Here is a 23298-nt window from a genome sequence, read left to right on the forward strand (position 1 = left end):
GAAAGTCCACAAAATCCCCAAAACAAGTGCAATTTACAGCTTTTTTCAAATCCCAAAATCAATCCACTCCTGATCTAAATCTCTACTCCAAAACACTATTATTGAGTATTTGAACATTGGATCTATTTCCCCACTTCTCTTTATCCTAGAGCCATAATCAATATCTGCAAATTAATGCGTTGACGAGAACAACTGGTGTGTGATTGACTGTCACGTTTGTTGTGAGAGGATTTATCGATTGTGTATCCCCTCTTTCGGCCTCACTTTTCATAAAGAATAACGTACAGTGCGTTTGATAGGCATAATGGGGAAAATATATGAGTCAGTATCTGGTCTGACAGGAAAAATAACTGCATGCATCAGGCAGACAACAAATTACAGAGAGACCTTTGTGACAGTTTGACGGTATAGTCAGCATTAATCACTGCTTAAGCTTTTGTCCAGGATGAGAGTTCAAGTCTGGGCAGGTCAGAGATAAACGTAGGTCTGTGCAGGGACTGAGAGTTTCTCAGACTCATTGCTGAAGACAGGGAAACAGAAGTGTCCCTGAAGTGACAGAAGTGGTTGACTCTATGCAGCTTTCCAACCTGACTGAGAGGAAACCTTGATAAGCATCACATTATGTAATATCACAACTGATGCATGATGAAAGTGAGGGAGGGAGAAACACAGCGTGCTGAGGTACAATTATTTGTTGTTTTTGTTGTTACTGGTAGCATAGTTTGGGGGTTGAGTGTTAAGTGAAATCAAAAGCGTAACTAGGATTGTTTTAAATTTTAGTTTATGATTATGAAAGACATTTAAGATGCATTCTCTATTAAATATCAAGGAAAACTTGGATCAAACAGACAAACTATACAGGAAGTATAATGTCATACAGCTTAACACGATAGCTAAACTTTCCAGATAAGTGGAACTTCTTGTTCAGTCCTTTGAATAAAGATTGCTGTTTTTGCACTGCATTATTTTCTAATAAACATGGTTTATACCCTTCACAATTATCGGTTTTTTACTACACATACATCATTGTCTAGGCAACTAAGTCTTTTATTAGTAAGTTTATTTGAGTCAGTTTTATTCAGACAAGAGGCTAAACTCCTCAGTGAGTAACAATGGCACATTTTGAGACGCAGAATCGACACGAATGAGTTAATGTTTGCTTATTAAATCATCATCGCATCCAGTTCACATCGCAACTTAATCATCTGCAAGAAGTTTGTTTAATCATGTGAAACAAAAGGATCCTGTTCCCTCTTTCCGACTGTTTGGGGCCGTAAGGTTTACACAGCTCTTTCTGATTATGTGGATAATATCCTGGCTTTATGAATAACGTCTCGGCATTAGTAATAACAAAAGCGCAACTCAAACTGGAGCCTACCTCAGGCCTGCGCCAATGAACGCCGAGCTCGTGCGTAGGGCGGCCAATGGCTGGTCCCGGGACGCTCCCACTCAGCCGTTTGAAGGGCGGTCCTCGCCAGAAAAAAAGGAAAGTATGGATCACAGAGCGGCGGAGTTTCGGTGGGAAGGTAGACGCTCCAAACGGTAAAATATCTGGAATATTCAAGTCTTTAAGGCTTTAAAAGGACATGTGTGTTGCTGCTTCGTCAGCTGGGTTTCTTTTATTATTCTCTGTGTCCAGCTGTGTGTCTATAGAAAGTTAAGCAGCTTGTCCTGGCGTGATTTTGATTGATTAGTTTAGTGGTGATTATCGGTGCATTCATGGCTCTGATAGCGACTGACCAAGGCTGCAAGCTGAACGGGACGTCGGCCATCTACGGCAGAGTTGGGCTAAGGAAAGAGGTGTTTCCAGGCAAAGTGGAGGGCTTTAAAACCGCCAACATGCAGCCAAAAGAGACGGAGTATTCAACAGATGGTCTCCCCAAAGCCTTCCTGCACAGCCTGAGAACCCTGTTTGACATTTTGGACGACGGAGGACGGGGCTATGTCCACATTTCGGAGATCGAGAGCCGCTGGCAGGGCGCAGACACACGGGACCTGCCCAGCGGGGTCCTGGGCTGCCTCAGGCGCGTCACCCCACCACATGGCTGCCTCACCTTTGAGCGGTTCGTGGCGGGGCTGCGGTACTCCATGCTGAACCCGGAGAACAGCTCCCACTTCAAGGCCCAGGCTGCCGTGCACCCGCAGCAGGCAGCAAAGCCGCCCCAGAAACCCGCCCCGCTGTCCACGTGCAGTGTTGGGACTCGGGTTGAGAACAAGGTCCGTCCGCTGGGACCGAGCAACGTCACCAACACCCAACAGCACCGGTCCCGGGCCAGACCGGACCAGGGAACCGGGTTCCCCGAGTGTGGACCGGCACCGTACAGCGCGGGGTTCGAGAAGTCCGGGCGGAGTTTGGAGCGGAGTTCAGTCGCTCCGGGGGGCGGGTGTTACCGGGCCGAGCCGGGCCAGGTCGCCAAAGCAGCACAGCCCCAGCAGAGCCGGGTCAGGTCCATTGAGTCGCTTGCTCTGGAGTCACCGCAGCTTCACAGACCAAGTAAGTGTTAATCCACATGGGGTTTTAGGACAGTGAGTTAATGGAGGACTCTGGTCTGTAATAAGTAAAAACCCTGTCTGTCAAAATCCAAGTTTAACAGCAACATCTCGTCTCAACGTCTCATCTGCCAATCAACAGTTCAAGCAAGATGATGAATCATACAGATGTGTCAGCACCTGCACCCCAATTTACTGATTCCTAACTCACCTTGGTGCACTAATTGGTTTTATTTTCTATTTTATTATCTATTAGGCTCCATTAATGTCATCGAATAGTGAAGAATGCCCACCAAGATTTCAAATATATTCAATTTAGAGATGTGAAACAAAATAATAGCACATCATCTTTTGACAGAAAGACTTTTACAAAAAGAGATGAATAATCAATTAAAAAAATGCATATAGGATATTTTTTTTGTTGATTGAAATATTGGTTCATCTATTGTTGACATTTCAACAGTACTCTTTGTCAAAGATTCTGCTGTTGCAATTGCATCTTCATCTGGCCATGAAACAAAATGTACAGCACCCAGATTTGGAAGTAAAGCTACTGAGTCCCTGAGTGCCTGCCAGAACACAGAACACACTTGAGACTGAATTCCCATTAGCATGCGTAACCGATTGCATGCATAACTGGGCTGATATGTACACTGCAGTCTCGCCAGCTTCGATCTCATATTCTAATTTAATTGGATGCAGCGATCCATGTAGTCCACACAAGTGTGCGATGTCTGCAGGGCGCTTGCATGTCAGTTTGTCATCCAGAGGGAGCTGAACGCGGCTCAACCGCAATCATGTTTTGGAGGTTTGACAAAAGACTTCCCAGGTGCTATGTCACAGCTTAAACAGGCCCTGTTTAAGGGGCTCTGCTGCAATGGTGGGTGCCGAATTACCGTTGTTAACCCCAGGTCGGGTCAGAGGTTGTGTCGGAAATCCCTGCAGAAATGTATCTATCTTGAGGGTTTGTCTTGTCGACGGAGCACAGTCAGTCAGCCATCTGACTGAAGAATCGGTGATGGTCACCTGTGTGCATGTTTAGCATTTTCTTTCGCCCTGCGAGCCATGCGTAGGTGGGAATTGCATCTGAGAAATTCCCCGTTTGCTTGCTTCTTATCTTGTTCATGCATACAGGCTCTCGTTCTCACACTCAGCTCTTGTTTTACCTCCTCTCACAGTCAAACAAGAGTTTATCGCCTGCTCTCTCTTTGCCACACACACATTCAACTATAGCCTGCCCGAGTTTGTCTGATCTCTGTACAGCCAGGGCCTCGGGGCTTCCATCGTTTATATCACACTCACAGTGTTTTTGTTCAGATAGACAGATGGACAGATTATGTGGCCAAACTTTCACACACTTTTGTGCACTCAGTTTTGTTGTGAATTCAAAGTGAAAGGAGATCTTCGTGCTACAATACACAGTGATACAATAACTGTTCCCCTGGTGCAAGAAATCATGATATCAGTTTGGTGTGGAAGAACTTGACTGGCCTGCACAGAGTCCTGAACTCAGCTCCATCTAATGCCTGTGGGATGAATCACCCAAAACCAGTTGCTATTGTGCTGAATGGGATCAAATCCCTGCAGCTAGTTTCTAACATTTTGTGGAAAGCTTCCACAGAGAATTCATTATGTTTTTTTGGGGGGAATAAGATCGTGTCTCCAAAACCCACATATGTGTTGTATAAAATTATGTTAACTTACTTTGTCCATGCATCCGCCACCTAATGTAGACAGGCAGACGGACCACCAGTGACCGTGCTGTAATCTCACACATGCAGCCAAACCCTGCTGGATTAGGCCAGATTACAGGGGACAGGCCAGGGCTCGCTGAATCACGGCAGTGATGAAATCCTCCCCAACACCCTGGACATAACCACAGAGTCCGACCTCACTCTCTCTCATTCTCACACTCTCTCTTGGTGTGGGGAACACTGCAGTGGTGTGTGCCTAAGTACCTTAGCTGATATGAGAGAGATACCACGGAAAAAAGGCTTGTTTACACATTCGATTCGGAGGAATCGGAGGCAGCCTCCGCTTTATCAGACCTGCATGTCCTTCTTTTGTGATAGGAAACACCCAGAAACACAGAGAAAGAAAACATACAGTCACACAAAAGAGGAGAGACTGAAAATTTTTTATATGTTGTTTTTGGAACTGGTGGAATCTGGAATCAGCTGATAGGTCTGTTTAGTGGCTGCTTTGTAGCTTTCAATCGTTTCACAGACTCTTGTGTGATTGTGACAGATGAAGTCCCATTTATTCCAAAGCACCTGAAGCTTTAGAAAATAAAGACGCTCCTTCTTCTCCGTAGTATTTACCACCCACTGTAATTTCTAAATGTCACACTTTGCTTAGTACACTCACACTCGCTGCTCATTCATTTCACCTCAGTACTGAGAATCCAGACAGTGACTGTCTGAGGCCTTGCTTCAGGTTCTGAGGTTTCTGAGGTGTCATCTCTACGGCTTGTTATGGCTCAGATGCTTCACATATTTCCTTCCACTCCGCTGAACTCATCCTCGTCAGGTCAACCAAAAGATTTACAACGGTCTGTGTTGAGTTCAGTTTGCACCGTGTTGATACAGCTCCCTCCTGTGGCGTACAGGCAATTCTGAATGCATTTTTGGATAATGTTTTGCTTTCAGTTTTCTTGTTCTTCCTTTTTAATGTTTTTTTTTTTTCTTTAGAGCTGGGGAAGTATTTTGAACAGTCTCACACTTTTCTAGCACAGGAACTGAAAATAAAGAAGAATCCAATAAGTTGTTGTTTTTGACATGAAGATGTTGTTGTTTACTGTTCCTGCTTGACTTTGAAGAAGTGCAATAAATGTGTGTCGTTGCCGAGTCAGAATTTTCAGGCTGACACGGATTACAGACTTTGAATGGAGATTTGATACACACCCTTTTTAAGATAACAGAGTCTGAGTGTTTTCCTCTTAACAAAGGAAAAGGCATAATTCTGCATATGTGCGACGTGTGTTACATGTGATTGCATGCCTACTGTAAAAACACTCTTTGCATTAAAGGTTTTTAGCTATTAAAGTTGGCCATAGTTTTCAGAAGTATATTGCATTCCACAATAAATTCCTTTTTTTTTTCAATTTGTTTTAGGATTGTATAAAGTGTTTTTTTTTTCCTGTCCTACACTCAGTAAAACTGCCATAATTACAGAGTGCATTCCAGACTGCTGTGTTGTGTTGAAACTGATTCAATCGGTGTCTGTCACATTTGTCCAGGTGTTGTGAAATCAGGTTTACCAAGATCTCAGAGCGAGTCGGCAACAGGATTTACTGGCGGCTCCAGACGACACGGGCGGAGTCGGGAAGAGCAGAGGCGGCACACCATATCCAACGGAGTGGATTATGGAATGGTTGGTGTACACACACGCACACACACACACACACACACACACACACAAACCAGCAGTCTCTACAGAGTGCCCTAAAGGTCTTCCTGTGTCTGGCTTTCAGTGAGAAACATAGATTGATAACAACAATCAGCAAACTCGGTTATGGGTTGACGTTAGTGATGCACGGCTCTGCTGTGCATCCAGCCAGTTTCTATTCATTTGCCTGCAACACAGCCTGCTGGCTGCACTCACCATTTTAGTCCCTTTTAAATATCTCTTCATTTGAAATCCTCTGGTCTTCACATGTAAAACTAATAAACATCACATCACTGCACATCACTAATACACATTATGTAAACTCAGTGTATCTGTTGGGAAAGCTTATACTTTGCCAATAAAAGACAAACTCAGAGCATTGTGTGGCTCATTTTATTATAAAAGACATTACTGAAGCTCAGAAGAATGTCTTTTCATCTTTGGTTTGCAACACAAACAGATTTCAAGTATGGTAGTAATCAGTGGGCTCTTTTACTACGCCTGCTCAGATCAGCGCTTCCATGCACTTTATTAGAATTAATTTAGTCTCAAGTCAAAGAAACAACTCTGATAATCAGTTAATAGTTGAATCATTTTTCAAGCAAAAATGGCATTAAAATAGTTGATTTTAGCCCCTCAAATAGGTGGATGTGCTGCTGGTGATTTAAATATCTTCAGCTATTGGGTGCTCTTAATTCTTCACTTCTTTTGTAATATGAATTTTTCACTATTTTCTGCCTTTTCTCGGACTGAATTATAGTGTCTCCAACTTTGTACACTTTGTTAACCTGACAAAATGTGACAACTACTGAATGAAGGTGTGATATTACATAAGTAGCAATGGAAGTTGGTGGAGTGGAGATTTGTCAGAGTTTGCTGCTGAACATCCCCCGGTGGGTGCAAAGTTTGGCAGACGAGTGGTAAAAGACTTTCAGAGGCTCAGATGTGTGCTTGGACTGGGTTATCTGAAGTGTGATTGGACATAACAGGGACTGAGACTTTTAAAGAAATGTGTCGGATAGTTTTTAAAGATTCGAGGTATGAGAATTCCAGGAAATGTAAAAAAAAAACCAAGGTTTTCTAGTACAGGCTCTTCTCCATTTGACTTTCTATTGGCCCCCTCATTCCCCTCCCATCCCTCCACCCGCTGCCTCCCCCTCTCTCGGCCCCTCCCACCCTCCAGTCAGGAGCTCATGCCTCCTTTCACTCTCTGTCTCTCCCCCTGCCTCACCATTTCTCACTCTCTCTAGCTCGCTTCCTCTCCCTCTTTCTCTCTCCGTTTGTGTTGCTGTCTTCGTCTCTTCTCTCCCCCCTCGGCCTCCAGTGTCTGGAGAGGCTGACTGACCGACTCCCCTCCTTCTCCCTCCCTCCCTCCCTGCCCCTCTCCTCCTCCCCCTCCCCCTCCCCTCTGGCCCTCCCACCCAGGCCAACTTGGCCCACAGCTGCCCTGATGGTAGTGAGTCGGGTCGGGCCCAGGGGCCTGGTAGAAGTAGAGGACTCGTTTGGCCGGCCCGGCCCAGCCTGGACGGCTGTGTGGGCTGCCTACACTACCGTCTTCATCCCCCTCAGCAGTAGCCTCTACAGCAGCAAGGCCCTGCACTTTTTCCTCTGGGTGAGTAGGACGACAGGGAGAGAAGGACAGAGAAGGAAAGGTAGAGATGGTTGCAGAGGATACAATTAAAGCTTGTATTTTAGATGTTTTTAAAGATTTTATTTCAGGATCTGCACCAGTTTGTATTGATATTTAACTGTGGCATTTGAGACAAACGGGATATGAAAAGTTGTGGCCAAGTTCAACAGCCTATAAGTTGAATAGGATATCAAAAGCTATTTGTTTGTGCTAGTTTGGTGCTTGTGTGTTAGCTCTGACTTGCTTTAGTAATGTTGAGCTTTTCAGAGAAGAGTTGAGCTTTTCAGAGAAGAGAGACTACTAAGTGGATTACCAGAATTTTACAGACAGTCGTGTTTGCAGTTGTTCATCAAGTGAAAATGACAAAAGGCGAAAATGCTGGTTTCTTAAATGTTAGTACTTAGTTCAAAATCTCTTGGTTATTAATTGTTTGTTAAGTAAACCAAAGTCAAATCAAAGAACTTGATTTGTTTTTCTGACATTTCATTTGATAGCACTGAAAGGAGATGATTAGTTCACTGACATTTCAAGTCATTGATCAGGCAGAAATGTCAAACATTCACTGGTTCTACTTCTTTTTAAATGTGATGGTTTGCTGCAGTTCTCACTTTGTTCTAAAGCTAAATGAAACATCTTTGGGTTTTATGCTGCTACCTTGGGCTCTGGAAACTTCTGGGACGTGTTTCTCACTTTTTTCTGAAGTGATTTATGCTTAATAGTTAAGAGGACTAACTGGGAAAACAGCCAACAAATTCATCCATGTAAATAGTTGTTTTTCCTTGTTTTGGGGGGGCTTGGATGTATATTTTGCCTCTGAGCTGCTTTTGCACTGTAGAGCTTCAAGGTTCAGACCACACTGTTACACAGTGCTTTGTAGATGCTGTTTGAAAGGCTGTTATGTTCTTTGTGTTTTTAGCAGCTTGTGCCACGGGTGTCATGTTATTGTATCTGCCTTGTTGTGTGCATTCATGTCTGCTCATTCAGCCTGCTCACAAACATACATGCACACACTTTTCCCTAAAACCGTTTGCTGCTGCTCCCTCTCAGTGTGTGTTTCCTCTTTGTTGCTCCTGTTTCTTTTTTAAAATGGTGTGTTTTCCAGCCTGTTGATTACCACACATCCATTGCGGCCTGACACAGGGTCATACTTCATTCTAGACACGGACCCTCGACCCCCATTCTTCTGATCCCTAAACCGCCCCTCTTTCCTGTCGTCCTCTGTATGTGTTCTCCCTTCGAGCTCTTTGGGGAAAAAGCACCAAAATGTTAGACAGGGCTTGATTGTGGACTCCCTGTTAGAAATCCTTTATGTTTACTTTCTCAAACGTGTGTCCCTGCCTATGAGTTGTGGCTGTGTTTTTAAACAGCACTGATGAGCAATGATCAGTGGAATGTACTGAGGTCCACAGGGGACGGAGGACTGGAGCGATGGGGTGGATAGAAAGATGACACACCAGGTGGCTGAATGCCAGCAATGTGGCCTGGACTGTGGCTGGACAGCCTGGTCAGCACAACTCAATGAAGCCTTGCTGGGGTGTATACACACACACACACACTCACATCTCTCCCTCTTTCTCTTTCACACACAGACACACACACATTGACTGTGGCGGCCATAGTTGAAGTGGCTTCGCTGTTTACCCCATTCTTAGGTTGCTGCGTGGTTGCCATGACACCGGGCTGATTGCTCCTCTAAACATTGTTCAGGATGGGAGAGAGTCCTGCACAATTGGTATGGCGCCATTGTCTCCGCTGGCACAAAGGAGTTTTGCTGCAGATGCCCCTGTGAAAAGATGGGAGTCTGTCTACTATGCAGGCCGCCAGCAGCCCAAAATCAGTCATTGGGTTTAATCTTTGCAGCAAACTTTAGTGCTGGCATGTGGAATATGAAAATTAAATGTTGTCTTTCCGTGGGGGGCTTCACGTGGGATCTGGGCAGAAAGTGACCTTTGTTTTTTTGGCTCTTTTTAAACACATTTTCTTCTTTCCTCTTTCACCCCATTCTTTCTTCCCCCCTTTCACCCTCCTCTTGTAACTCAAAGTTGAAGCAAATGAAAGAGCTGGAGCAGGAGAAGGACTCGCTGCTGGCGGGCCTGGAAGTGGTGGAGCGGGCCCGAGACTGGTACCAGGGCCAAATCCACAATGTCACAGAGAGACAGCGGCAGGTCGGCCAGAGCTCCCACTGCACGGTCGGTTCCAAAGCACCGTATTAAGTATAAGTAATGTTGTATTTCATTTGACTCTCCAGAATATATTTAACACATATTTGATACAAATTTACAGCTGCTAAAAGTTTTATTTCCAAATAAAAACAGCCAAAAACTATGAACTGTATATCTGTTGGGAGAGAGTTCATAGTTTGGTCTAAGCATAAACACTGAATATCAGATTTTGGTGTCTGTCGTTCAGAATGGAAATTTAAGGCCATCTTTATCCAGTTTATTTATTCCTGTTAAGCAGTCAAACAAGTCTGAAACACTCTGTGGTAAAGAGAAGAGATTTCTGGCAATTATTTGATAGTGTTCTTGCTCTTAGTTAATGTTATTACTTGATTTAGAGATTTAATTTGGCTGTTTTTATTAATAGAAAACAAAGAGATTAAAATAAGTTAATGTCCTGTCATTGACACATTATTTAACTAAAAGTATGGAATTGCTTTGACCCCCTCTTCCTACTGACTTTGGATGCTCTTGTAAAATGCATTTTGTGCGAGTCATTTTGAGAAATGTAGCAAACAGCTAACTGGAGAACCAGATTAGGCGGCTTAATGAGTGATTTAGCACACCTGATAAAGTAAAACACCATCCAGGACTTAGGTCTTGTGTGGTGCCTGACTCATGTGACTTCATCTCACATACCCCCTTAATTACTATTTAAAATTTTACCATAGCTTCTCCTAGGTTTGTCATGTCCCTCCTTGTAGTGACCATATTCCAGGCCTTTGACTACTATCTTGAATTTCACACCGATTGTCCTTTATGTTCTCTGCTCACAGGATTTCTTCACAGAAGCCACTCAGAGTCGCATGAATGTTCTAATACCCAAACTGCAAGAGGTCAACCGCTGCCTTAATGACCTGATATCCTGCACCGGGATGGTGAGTGTTGCATGTCCACTGACTTGCATTAATGTTGCGATTCTAAGGCCCAGGAATTCAGAACACATATTGCAGTAAGTAAAGAGAGTGTGAGTACAGTGCATCCAGAAAGTATTCACGCCACTTTGCTTTTTCCACATTTTATGTTATAGTCTCACAAAATACTTCATATTGACAAAGTGAAACAAGTTTGCTTGAATTTCTTGCAAATTTATTAAAAATGAAAAACAAAAAAATGTAACATGTACATAAGTATTCACAGCATTTGCCATGACACTCAAAATGGAGCTCAGGTGCATCCTGTTTCCACTGATTATCCTTCAGAGGTTTCTACAACTTGAGCTGAGTCCACCTGTGGTAAATTCAGTTGATTGGGCATGAGTTGGAAAGGCACACCCCAGTCTATATAAGCCCTCACAGTTGGCAGCGCGTGTCAGAGCACAAACCAAGCCATGGAGTCAAAGAAAATGTCTGTAGACCTCTGAGACAGGATTATGTTGAGGCACAGATCTGGGGAAGGGTATAGAAAGATTTCTGCCACATTAAAGGTCCCAAAAAGCACAGTAGTCTGTGTAAGAAGTTTGGCACCACCAGGACTCTTCCTAGAGCTGGCTGCCCAACTAAATTGAGTGATCGGGGTAGAAGGGCATTAGACAGGGAGGTGGTCACTCTCTGTGGAGAGGGGAGAGCCTTCAAGAAGGACAACCATTTCTTCAGCTCTCCACCAATCATGCCTGTATGGTAGAGAAGCCAGATGGAAGCCACTCCTCATTAAAATGCATATGAAAGCCCCTCTGTAGTTTGTCAAAAGGCACCTGAAGGTCTCTCAGACCGCAAAAAAACAAAATTCTCTGGTCTGATGAAACAAAGATTAAACCCTTTAACATGAATGACAAGCGTCATGTGTGGAGGAAACCAGGCACTGCTCATCACCTGGCCAATACCATTCCTACTGTGAAGCATGGTGGTGGTAGCATCATGCTGTGGGGATGTTTTGCGGCAGCAGGAACTGGGAGACTAGTAAGGGTTGAGGGAAAGATGACTGCAGCAGTCAAGTAAACTTGTTTCATTTTGTAATTATGGGATATTTTATGTAGAATTTTAAGGGGGAAAAAATGAATTTAATCCATTTTGGAATGCGACTGTAACATAACAAAATGTGCGGTGTGAATACTTTCTGGATGCACTGTATGATATAAATATAACTGAGTGGCTAACACTCAACAAGCCACCAATTAAATAGAACGACAGATGGCTGTTATGACCGTATTGAGCATATGGAAGGACATAAGTTTTTATACATGTTGTAGCACAAAACTGAAACTGCACAATGGCTTGATCTTATTGTTAATCTGGGATGCGTGCAACAGACATCCTAAGATGTCGTGATGCGAGATGTTGTTTGAAGAGTTGAACGCCCTCTGCTGGACTTTAAGGCTGCACTGGGTCAATACCTGAAATTCAGTACTGCATCACACAAATGCCACCTATAATAAACGTCAGCAGGCTGTTCATGTGGAACAGTTCATTTAAGATTTTCCTCTTACTTATCCATCTTGATTGTTTTCATGTGAGTTGCAGATTTATCAAATGTAGAAACAATCCAGACAGATGAGAGGAAAAATATGTATCTTTTTTTTTTATTTTTATCTAACCAGGCAGGATGTGGGAGGTATGTGAAATATGGCATTTTGTGACAAGACAATTGATGGAAAACTCCACTGATATGTAACAACAGCATATGTGGGGTGAATCTTTCCTTTAATGCTGGTCCCTGTTTGTTTCCCAGCAGTCATTTCCTTCTGCTGCTCAGACTGCAGCGCTGTCAACTAACTCCCAGCCTCCAGCTCCAGCACCTCCACAAGCCATCCAGAGACTGAAGGACCAGAACCGACTCCTCACACAGGTCTAACTCAGGCTACATACTGCCAATACATACAAGTCACTTTAGGAGTGAGGCTGTCTCTCACTTCATTTGCTCTTCTTCTTCTTCCTCATTAAGGAGGTGACGGACAAGAGCGAGCGGATCGCCCAGCTGGAGCAGGAGAAGTCGGCCTTGATAAAACAGCTTTTTGAGGCTCGGGCCCGCAGTGCACAAGACACCAGCACCATGGACTCCACCTTCATCTGAGAACAATTACACTCCACGCAACACCACAACATCACCGCGTTTCAGCCAGGAATCGTCAACACTGGCCTGGAGCAAAACTTCCTAAAGACTGAAGCTGATTGTTGTTTACCCACACCTGTAGCAGTGATGCACCTTTAGCTGTGACTCACCAACACCCTCAACTGCAGGAGCATGTGACCACTCCACCCCAAAACAAACCACGCACTACCTAGATGTGAACACTCCGAGGAATACCTGATCTGAACGACTTGACCCGAGAGTCAGAAGACTCTCTTACTTTGCTGCCTTCACATTTCCTGCATAAACGAGCTGAAAAGACTGGAACACTTTCAAGAAACCACTCGGGTCTCATGAGATCCCATCGATCCATTCCTTGCAGGATTACGGCATCTGCAAGATCTCCACTCCCACTCCCAAAAGACTTGTGCTTTTCACTTCTGCCACTTGACTGCACAGGCAACAGAAAAAAAACATGAATTTTAACTTAGTGGTCCAGAAAGGACGAGGGTGGCTGGTATTTGTTGGAATATAATGCCATATTCTTACAGTTTTGTACTCTAAAAAAAAAATCATCAGCTGCATCTGCTTGCTGTGACCTATCAATTATATTTTTGTTTAAATCTTTTAAGTTTGGTACTTTGATCTAAACGATAACAAGATCCACTTTGCTCGTGTCTTTTAGCATTTCCTTTATATAAATGAATAATATGTTTACCTGACATTCAGCGTTCTTTTAGAGTGTTTTAAACACGGAAAGAGAGGAATTACTATAAAGAGCAGCTTTTATATTACAGTATATTAACACGTTTAATGTTAAGACCTTTGAGAGAGATGTGTTTTTTTAAGATTGATTTTAAAAAGAAAAAAGAGAGAGAAAGAGACGGGAGGACAACCTACAAGCCATCGTCATGTGAGGGCAGAGACGAATGAGAGAAGTTTGAAAGTTTGCATGTAGGAGAGAGCGGCGGAGGGTAAACACGGTAGATGGTGCATGTCGGAGCTCGAGCTCCTTGGTTGGGAGATCTTCTGATGTCATGTCAGGAAAAAAATAATCACTTTGGCTCTCTAGTGCCACATCCCCTGTATGTCTTATTACAGTGGATTCTTTGCATGGGTCATGTTTTCAGCTGCAAAGTATTTATCTGAAGAGATTTCTGTTTGAGATTAAATGGTAGCACAGATATAATTTTGTCCTCGCAAGTTTGCTTTAGACTAAAACTGTAAAAACGTTCAGCCAGCCGTAAGTTTACAAGAAAAAAAATGTTTAGTTAGTGGGTGGCGGTAGAAGGAAAAACACACAGTAGTTCTAAAATGGATCTGTATGGTACTGCTGGGATGACTGCACTTAACATATTGTTTATGTCCGTTTCCCGCTTGTTTGAATGTATTGTTTGTTGCTGCTCGAGCTACATTATGTGCGAGTGAAACTCTTTCCCTTCTGCTTCCTATCGAGAGTACTCAAACATGAGATCAAATATAAAAATAATAAATACGACCAAACAAATACTGACTGTGGGTCTGTGTTTCCATGCAATGTCTTGCCTCATGAGCTTGGCAATGCTGAGCTTCACAAAGGAGGTGACTTGAAGCATTTGGTACAGATGCTGTAGATAGTACGTCGAAAGACTTCTCCATTCTCAAGTAGATCATGGCCTTAACTTAACAACTCATCCCTTTGAATGGTTACTTCTCATTTTCTGCTTCCTTATTTTGGTCCGTCATGTAAAGTGTTTGCAATTTCATATGCAATATGCTATTTTTGAGGACCTTTTTGAATTGCAGTTCAAAAGAAAACAACTCAGCCTTGCTTAAAGAGTCAGTAGATTACCGTAATGGTCTGTCCTGCTAATTCTGTTGTGGTTCACAACATGCGGCTGCATGAGAAAACAGGCTTTCAGGGCCAGATTTTTAACATGCCTGGTGTGGATATTTAACATCAGCAGGCATTTTTATAACCTTATGATCAAGTTCCATTTGTACTATTGATTCTTCTCTTCATACAAACTAGCCATCTCCATGTAGCAATTCTGTCTCTTTTTCGAATCCCTCCCTAAAATGTCACCTGGAAAATCTTACTGATACGCTTGCATCTTCTAATATCAACTTCAAGAAGCTCCGGTTGGCCTGTGTGGACAAAAGCAGATGTGCTCTCCTGTGTGTGTTCCTGCTCTGATGCAGAATTTAGCAAACTTGTGAGAATCTTCTACCTTATAAGAGGGAGACACATATCCTTGACACCGAGACAGACACATGAATGTTAACAAAGCTTGATCGAGTTTCAACAGAGCCAAACTGCTCAAACAGCCTGAAACACCCACTGCAACACCACAAGTGCAGAATCACACGTAGTGCATAAATGGAGAAGTGATGGTTGTTTAAAGAGCGTAATCTGGTAACTTGGCTGGACTGTTATGGTTGCAATAAGCAGAAGTGAAAGCTCAAATGTTACCTAAGAGGTCATTCAAAAATGATCTTTAGGAGCCCTGAACAACCAGAGAAACATGTTAATACTGTAAATGTGAATGGTGAGGCGATCGCTCAGTACAGGTCCCTGCTTTGCAGGTTGTGTTCAGCACAAACCCACCGACAGACATCACACCTCGAAACCATGTCGGCCTCACGTAACATAGTACACTTTGTTGCGCTGAATTGAATCAGAAGTGATTTTCTGGATTGTTGCATCAGTTGTTTACTCTTGATTTTCCGTCATTGGTCTGTTGCATCATTTCCAATCAGTGTGAACGGTTGATGGCTTGCCACAACATGTCCTCCATCCCTCACCCAACCCACTATCACGCTTTTATTCATCTCATTCAAATGGTCATCTTTATTCTTGTTTTAGGATTCTATATTTTTTGTTCACTTTGTGATGTATGTACAGGGGGCCAAACCAGACATCATGACATCCAGAGGGACATCATCCTCAGCTTCCACACTTTCATTTCACTGTGATTGGATGATGAGACTGCTGCAACAGCATCCCTGAAGTGTTGGCTCATCTTCCAAAAGATGTTTTCCACTCATTTTGAACTGAAGGCTCAGTATTTGCTCACAGTGGGACAGACGTAGCCTACACAGGAGTCGCAAGGATTAAGAGTGGGGACACCAGTCATTTTTAGGGAGGTGCTGCAGTGTCCTGTTGAACAGGTGAGTGTCATTTTGACATGAAATGGTAATTCAGCTGCAATTTTACATAAATGCCTTGGATCTTTTTCAGTCCTGTAGTCTTGTCTTTTACAGTGGCAATATTCTGGAACTGTAGACTTTATCAAATGCTCTGCCAGAGATGAGAGTTTCTTTATATTCAAGTAGTAAATAGATAGCAAAATGGGCTGTTTGTTGACTTGGTGGTGTGGTGGAAATAAAATTTGGTGAAAAGAAAAAGGAAAACGCTGACAAAATCTGTCTTTGTGGTTATTTAATAAAAGATCTGAGAGCAAGTATAGAGTCACACTCGAGGGTGGATCAGGACGTCATTCAAGGTCACTGACAGACAGTATTAAGAAACAGGATGTATTTGTGTCTGCATAGGAAGGGTGTATGTAACCAAACATAGACACAATATGTGTGTTCGAGTATAAGTGCAATGCAAATGTGCTAGGCAAAACTTCCTGGTATAACGAAGGCATACAAAACAGACAGCTGAGGGCAGAGAAGATCTATTCACAAATCGACACTGTGCTTAAAGGTAGGAAGCGTCACTTACCACAAATTCATCATGTTTTGGGTATTAAGAATACTTAAACTGTGAACAAATTTACAACATTTTGCATTTTATCTTTATCATTTATCTTTATCTTTACCAAACCATAAGTCTTTTAACACAATTGTCTCTAACAACCTCAACCTGATCTGTTTTGTTTCTCTGACAGATCTGCCCTCTGACGACCTCCCCCTCTGAACTGACCATCATGGAGGTTTTGTACATGAATTCCTCTGTGTTCTTCGTCTCTCACAGACCCGGAAACTACACCGACAATGAGAAGACCGTGTACGAGAGCTGCAAAGACATGCCTGCGGTTCTCATTTGGTACCTGGGCCTGCAGCTCATTAACATGTTCCTGGGAATCCCGGCCAACATCATGGTGCTGTGGCTCATTCACAAGAACAAGGGTGACTCGTCCACCTCAGACATCTTCATCCTTCATCTGGCAGTTTTGGATGTGCTCTTCTGTCTCATCCTTCCTTTAGAGCTGGCCAACCTAGTCTACCTCACCACCAGCAGCACCTGGTATGTTCTGCGCTTCTTCTATGGCATGAAAGACTCCTCACCTCTCTTCCTTTCTTGTATCTGCCTGGACCGCTACATGGCTGTGCTCCACCCCATCACCTTCACTGGGCTCAAGGACCGTCAGCACCGAGCAGTCCTGGCCTTCATAGTCTGGGTGATCACTCTGACCTACGCAGTTGCTAAATGCATGGGAACCATTCACAACTTCGAGATCTTCACGGTGATGATCCTCACAGCCTTCGTCTTCATGGTGTTCTGCAACATTGCGATACTGTGGGCGTTGAAGCAGTCTGGACCTGGCAGAGACGAGATGCATCCTGTGAAGAAGAGAGCCTTCAAGATGGTCCTCATCATCTTGGCCATCATAGTGTTCAACTACTTCCCACTAGTTGCCCTGTTCCCCTTCAAACACTTCTTCTCTCCTGATGTGTTTCATTGCTACATTTACTATATCGCATTTGGACTGATGGACTTCAGTAGCAGCATTCAGCCTATGCTCTACCTGTCCAAGGAGAAACCATGCAGCTTCAACTGGTGCCAGACCAGCCAGACCAGCCCGACCAGCCAGACCAGCCAGACCCAAATCCAGTAAGAGAATAGGAGAATAAATTATGTTGTCCTGTTGTTGAAAAAAATGATTGATTAACTATTTAAAAAATAATTGGATCACTCCAATAAACAGATTTGTTTAGATTTGTGCAGATGGAAATTTTGTGTGTTTTTTTAAGACAACTGTTTGACAATTTGGGAAATATGCTTATTCACTTCTGTCAGCAGAACAGAATGAAGCAATTATGTTATCTGTCCGTTAAAGGTATCCTGCCAGCAGGAAGTTAGTTTAGCTTAACACAAAGACTGGCAGCTTGGCACCATCAAATGTTAATAAAATCTTACTGAGAGGACCAGATCACAAACATTAAGAAAAAAAAATCTGGCTTAGCTCCAGCTGTTAGCAACCATTTAGATTTGTTTTAGGTTGTATTTGTCACAGTAGAGTTAGAGAAACAACAGATGAAACGATTAGTTATTTCATCATTAGTTGAGCCATAGAACATTAACCAACAATTTTGATAACTGCTTAATCATTTAGGTGTTTAGTGCAAAACTAATTACTACTTCCAGCTTCTCAAATATCTAGATTTTTTAAACTAAATATAGAATTATAGAAAAAAATAGTTTGTGTTTTTGGACTTAATAATAATTGAATTTCAAGGTGTAACCTTGGCCTCTAGGAAATTGTGACAATTGAAATTTTTCAGACTAAAGAATTCATTGGAAAACTAATCATCAGATCAATAACTGAAAATAACTGTTGCGGTGAGAGATACCAGATCTCTTTCCACTCAAATATAAAGGAGTTAAATCAACAGGAAGGTGTCTTTCCACAAATATGGTCCTAGAAGACAGCTTATAGTCTATTCTGTGGATAATTTAGAGAAATTCTATATATCTGAATGGCCTGCTACATTCCCCCAGAGGTACATAAGAAAATGTTATTTTTATGTTTTGGATGAACTGACTCTTTAAAGTGCCACTCAGTAGAAAATGTAAGTACTAAAAATATAATCCTCATGTACTTCAGCTGTCAGCAAAGCGAACTCCTCATGAATCTGTTTCACAATGTGTTGTAAAAAACAAATCGTCATGTTTGATGAGCATTTACAGCGTCAAAATCTATATACTTAGCTGTATTTGCTTTTCTGGTTGCACTGAATATGTAAAGATCTCACAGAATGTATTTGAATGTACTTGTGCTTTGTAGTTTAGTGAACAAAGGTTTTTTGCACACTGTCGACCGTTTCAAATAAAATATACTTAAGTGTAAAAAAGACATACAAACTCTTTCAGTTAATTCTTCTCTTTAATTTAGACACATATCACGAAAAAGTACGTCACAATGAGCTCCTAGCTCCTAGTAGCAAACAGTTTATACATTACTGCGCAGTTATATCAGTTGTCACAACAAACAGTAGCCCTATCATTATAAACATGATGTTACTTCTGTATTTATCATAAGACACAAGTTTCCTGGCAGAACAGCGAACCTAAAACAAATCCTTGCGACATTCTTCTTAGAGATCAGCACGGCTTAAGTAACGATTATTAATTTACTGCTGAAAGTTGGTTAAAAGCTACTGAGTATTTGCAATCAGTATCAGCAACAAAATTTTCAGTAAAATTATTACTTAAATACATTCTTGTCAGTTCAATGGATCGGGCTCCTGACTGTATAGTTAAAGCTATATACAGCAATATATTAATGATCTTTACCGGGAATCACTGATGAAACACATCTTTCTAAACTTCTGGTTCCTACAAAGTGTATAAATGTGCGTAGAAGTATCTTAACTCTAAAACTATTATATAGTTATTTTCTACTGACCAGGACAAGCATCAGAAAAGGACACCTGGATCTGAAATTCAGTGTGCTTCAGCAGGCTGGTTGAAATCATTCTGACAATCTGACAGACACTGCATTAAATAATTCTTCTTTTCCTTTAAAGCGTTTCAGAAACATACCACCAACACTGTGGTAACATACAACAAGTTTGGAAAAAAGAACGGCTGTTCTTTTAAAGGTCCCATTTTCTGTCTGTTACTCTTTATACTGTGTCGTGACAGAGAAGACTACAAGAGGAATATTAGAGTTCATCAATTAGGTTAAAAGAATCAGTCACATGGTATTGGTAAATATTTGGACATACTAAAATCACAGCAACAATTAGACAACAGTGTATTGCACTGTACCACAAACATCACATACAGTTTTGAGGGAGAAACTTTAGTATCGACGCTGAGAACAGTGGTTTGACAAAATAATCTTAGTAAGGTCCATTTACTAGCCTTTCCTGGAGCTTTAAAGAGCAGCACAAAACAGAAAGTCCAGCTTGAGTAACAAGTTAAAGGTTTTATAGGCTTATCAGATGCTTAAAACACTTTGTAATACTCTGCTGGAGCAGGCCGTGAGATGAGTTTAAAAGCTAGTAAGTGGACCTTGATTTAACATTCTTTCTGATTTGCAGGGTTGTTTTTTTATTACTCATCTTCAAGATTTTGGTTCCAATTTCTCTGAAATTGTCTCCGAAGCAGCAGGTTGGGCCGAGTTAGTTTCAGCCTCGCTGGTGCTCCCCTCACCCTGAGCCTTCTGCTCCTTGGCTGCGTGCATCTTCAGGTGTTTTTTAAGGGAGGACTGGTCAGTGTAGGTCTTTCCACACTCGCTGCAGAGGAAGACCTTCTCTTTGGTGTGGACCAGCTCGTGTCTCTTCAGGTGACCGGACCTGCTGAAGCTCTTGCTGCAGTAGGAGCAGCTGTACTCCTTCTCTCCTGTGTGAGTCCTCTGGTGCAGTTTGAGACTGCTGGCCACCGTAAACTTCTTGCCACACTCATTGCAGCTGTACGGTCTTTCCCCTGTGTGCATCCTCATGTGTATGGTGAGGTGGCCCGCCTGGCTGAAGGTCTTCTTGCATAGCTCACAGCTGTAGGGCCTCTCTCCAGTGTGAATTCTGTAATGTGTCTTGAGGTCACCCAAGCCGTTGAACCTTTTCCCACACTGGGCGCAGCAGTATGGCTTCTCGCCGGTGTGGATCCTCTCGTGTATACGCAGGTTGCCTGCATTGCTGAAACTTTTGCCACACTCTTGGCAGCTGTAAGGCCTTTCCCCTGTGTGAGTCCGCAAGTGGACTTTGAGCTGGTTGTGCTCGTTGAAGCGTTTCCCGCAGTGCGAGCAGGAATATGGCTTCTCACCGGTGTGGACGCGTTTGTGTATCCTGAGCTGACTGGGATGGGCGTATGTTTTACTGCAGATGTTGCAGCTGTAGGGTCTCTCTCCCGTGTGTGTGCGCTTGTGGGATTTGAGGAGATCAGCTCGGCCAAAACGTTTACCACAGTAGCTGCAGCTGTGGGCCTTCTCGCCACTGTGAGTTTTGATGTGGATGTTGAGCGAAGTCGCTCGGCTAAATGTTTTGGGACAAGAGGGACAGCGCAAAAAATTGTCGTGAATCTCCAGAAACTCGTCTGCAGGAACAGTGGGTGAATCACTTTCCTCAGGTGTCGCTACTTCATCCTGTCTGCTTTCTCCCTCAGCATCCATTTCTGACTCAGGATAAAATCCCACTGTGTCTTTTAACTCGTCACCATACTGCAACATCTCATTCTGCTCCTCGTCCTCTGTCTTAATGAGCTGTCCATCCTCCATGTACGTGTCAGAGACAATGGTGACTTTAAGTTCACTGTCACTGCCTCTGGAGTCTTGGAGGCCTGCAGATGGCGGCAGAGGTGCATATGCATCACAACCATCCTCTGTGCTCTCGTTTTTTATCGGCCTTGTTGTCATGTTGAGAAGGGATGAAGGTTGTGAGAGGTCAATAGCACTGTTTTCATCCAGGCCTGGCTCTGTTTTTACAGATATAAAGTTTTGGTTGCAGACACCTGCCTTTGTTGTGTTCAAACATGCTCTTTCTAACATATCATCAGCCTGCAGCAGAATTGAGGAAGGGGATATGCTCTTCCTCGTTTTGTCTTTATGCTTCCTCTTGAAGCTCTTCTTGTCACTGCTGCATATGGACACCTTGAATGTTCCCTGGGTGGAGGTGATGGAACAACTGCTCCATTCAGAGGTCGAAAACTTTTCAGTGGCATCCTGTTCACAAATATCTGTAAAAAAAAGATCAAAATACTGATTAAATTGGTACAGGCCGCAGATCATACATACTTACATAACAGCTAAAGTGTTTGATTAGTTGACAGTAGTGGTAGTACAAAAATAGTCTGAACAAATTCAATTGTGGTATTACATTATTATTAAAAGCCGGATAAATAAGTTTTTTTTGGAATGAATGCTTTCATTTGCAGTGATATTTTAGGATACCTGATAAATTTGAATCCAACATGTTCTTGGGTTGCTCTTCCTGAATTTGCCGTTAAAGATCTAATATCTTTAGACTTGACAGAGTGAGAGCATTTTCAGGGGTGGGGGGCTGTGCAGCAGGAGGACAGGAGGACCAGATGAACCTAATTTTTACACTATCTGCCTTGTGTTTGTCCACTGTCATGATATAATGAGTTTCAGCCAATATGACAAGAAAGTTCTGTTTATAAAAGTTACATACTGATCCTTTAACGGACAAGGTGAACTGAAGAATGACGTTTACAGCTGAGTGAGTGGGACATCAGACACCCAAGCTGCGACAGCATTTCACATTTTAAGAGTGCAATTAAAGAGTATAAATATACTACAATAACGTGATGACAAAATCTATTTTCCCATTCGCCTTTGATGACACACTGACATCCCAGCAAAACAAACAAACAAACAAAAAAAAGGTCTGAATCTTATAACTGAACACAAACCCAAATAATGAACATCGGTTCAGATCCTAATATCCATCCTCCATCCACTCTTTGTCTCCCCTAACTCCTGAGTGAATTTTCTGTTATTGTCGAGTGCTTCACTGTGTTCACTGGCTAATCATTAAAAATATGTCTGTTGATTGGTATTGGACGACTGTAGCTGTGCACCAGAAAACAAAAACAACATGCTGAACCACACTAAAATGCTCCACGGAGTTAAAGGGGATTGCACAGTTCAATTACGATTCTCCAGAGACATTTAGACATTGCAAAATCTGAACTGCATGTTGTCAATAAGGATGAACTAAATATACTGAATGCAATTTACACAAGAACACTCCTCTGTGTCTCATGCTACCATTTAATTAGATTTAGCTAAACACACACCGCAGGCTCACTTTGCTGACAGTGCAGGGGATGCATGAACAAAAGGTCAGTGGTTGTATGAAGCTACACTGTCCACTGTAATACAAGCACCGACACCTTCCATTATTCTACACTACATATGTTATTACCCGAGTGCAGATAACCATACCTCTGGCAACAGACTCTGTGCTATTCCGTGCAAACAGCAGCCGCTTCAGGCCCTCGTTTTCAGACTCGATCCTCTGTATTGTGCCCTGGTACTCCGACAGGGTCCTGTCCACCGAGTCCAGGATATCGCTGACTGTCGCTTTAAAGATCTCATTCAAAGAAGACTCCAAGAAGACTTTCAGATCATTAGATCTGGCCATGTTAGACTGAGCGGCTGCGACTGTGGACAGCTCACCAGATGGTTTGAACACGGTTAAAAATATCTGGGGGAAAAAAGTGGGTGTGTGCGGCTCTGCTGCCGTGTGCGGAACAAACAAAGCGGAGACAGTCGCATGAAAGTGACGAAGACGACAAGCTGGTTTTGTTTTGCTAACGGCTCACAGGGAATTAGCGCCCCTGCCGGTGTGGAGTGGAACAGGTGGGTTAGCAGGGGCCCTAGCATAAGTTAC

The 23298-nt window shown here is 42.8% G+C and overlaps 3 protein-coding genes across 4 annotated transcripts; 2 read left to right on the forward strand and 1 right to left on the reverse strand.

Moving 5' to 3' along the window:
• The first annotated feature begins 1409 nt into the window (after nucleotides 1–1409).
• On the forward strand, nucleotides 1410–14245 carry sapcd2 (suppressor APC domain containing 2). 2 transcript variants are annotated; one of them, XM_046374889.1, is made up of 7 exons: nucleotides 1410–1542; nucleotides 1733–2494; nucleotides 5729–5862; nucleotides 9550–9696; nucleotides 10503–10604; nucleotides 12394–12510; nucleotides 12607–14245. In XM_046374889.1, exons 1-7 carry the CDS (start codon nucleotides 1425–1427, stop codon nucleotides 12733–12735), a joined length of 1509 nt encoding a protein of 502 aa, XP_046230845.1. In that variant the 5' UTR covers nucleotides 1410–1424; the 3' UTR covers nucleotides 12736–14245. The 2 variants fall into 2 exon arrangements, with proteins under 2 accessions (XP_046230845.1, XP_046230847.1); XM_046374891.1 differs by having other exon boundaries at nucleotides 12397–12510.
• A 1893-nt stretch (nucleotides 14246–16138) lies between these two features.
• On the forward strand, nucleotides 16139–18815 carry LOC124051482 (proteinase-activated receptor 3). The gene is made up of 2 exons (XM_046374897.1): nucleotides 16139–16423; nucleotides 16608–18815. Exon 2 carries the CDS (start codon nucleotides 16647–16649, stop codon nucleotides 17556–17558), a length of 912 nt encoding a protein of 303 aa, XP_046230853.1. The 5' UTR covers nucleotides 16139–16423; nucleotides 16608–16646; the 3' UTR covers nucleotides 17559–18815.
• LOC124051480 (zinc finger protein 436) lies at nucleotides 18809–23298 on the reverse strand. The gene is made up of 2 exons (XM_046374894.1): nucleotides 22851–23298; nucleotides 18809–21619 (listed from the first exon to the last, which is right to left on the reverse strand). Exons 1-2 carry the CDS (start codon nucleotides 23047–23049, stop codon nucleotides 20013–20015), a joined length of 1806 nt encoding a protein of 601 aa, XP_046230850.1. The 5' UTR covers nucleotides 23050–23298; the 3' UTR covers nucleotides 18809–20012.

The sequence above is a fragment of the Scatophagus argus genome, chromosome 20 (genome assembly GCF_020382885.2).
Source record: "Scatophagus argus isolate fScaArg1 chromosome 20, fScaArg1.pri, whole genome shotgun sequence".
In the NCBI taxonomy this organism is placed as follows: Eukaryota; Metazoa; Chordata; class Actinopteri; family Scatophagidae; genus Scatophagus; species Scatophagus argus.

What these genes read in the sequence shown, in the direction of transcription:
- sapcd2 (XM_046374889.1), top strand. Translation starts at nt 1,425, where the DNA reads ATGGCTGGTCCCGGGACGCTCCCACTCAGCCGTTTGAAGGGCGGTCCT. An exon ending in ACCGCAGCTTCACAGACCAA is followed by an intron (nt 2,495 to 5,728) that starts GTAAGTGTTAAT and finishes ACATTTGTCCAG; the next exon opens with GTGTTGTGAAATCAGGTTTA. An exon ending in GCCAGAGCTCCCACTGCACG is followed by an intron (nt 9,697 to 10,502) that starts GTCGGTTCCAAA and finishes CTCTGCTCACAG; the next exon opens with GATTTCTTCACAGAAGCCAC.
- LOC124051480 (XM_046374894.1), bottom strand. Translation starts at nt 23,049, where the DNA reads ATGGCCAGATCTAATGATCTGAAAGTCTTCTTGGAGTCTTCTTTGAAT. An exon ending in CACAGAGTCTGTTGCCAGAG is followed by an intron (nt 21,620 to 22,850) that starts GTATGGTTATCT and finishes TTTTTTTTACAG; the next exon opens with ATATTTGTGAACAGGATGCC.
- LOC124051482 (XM_046374897.1), top strand. Translation starts at nt 16,647, where the DNA reads ATGGAGGTTTTGTACATGAATTCCTCTGTGTTCTTCGTCTCTCACAGA.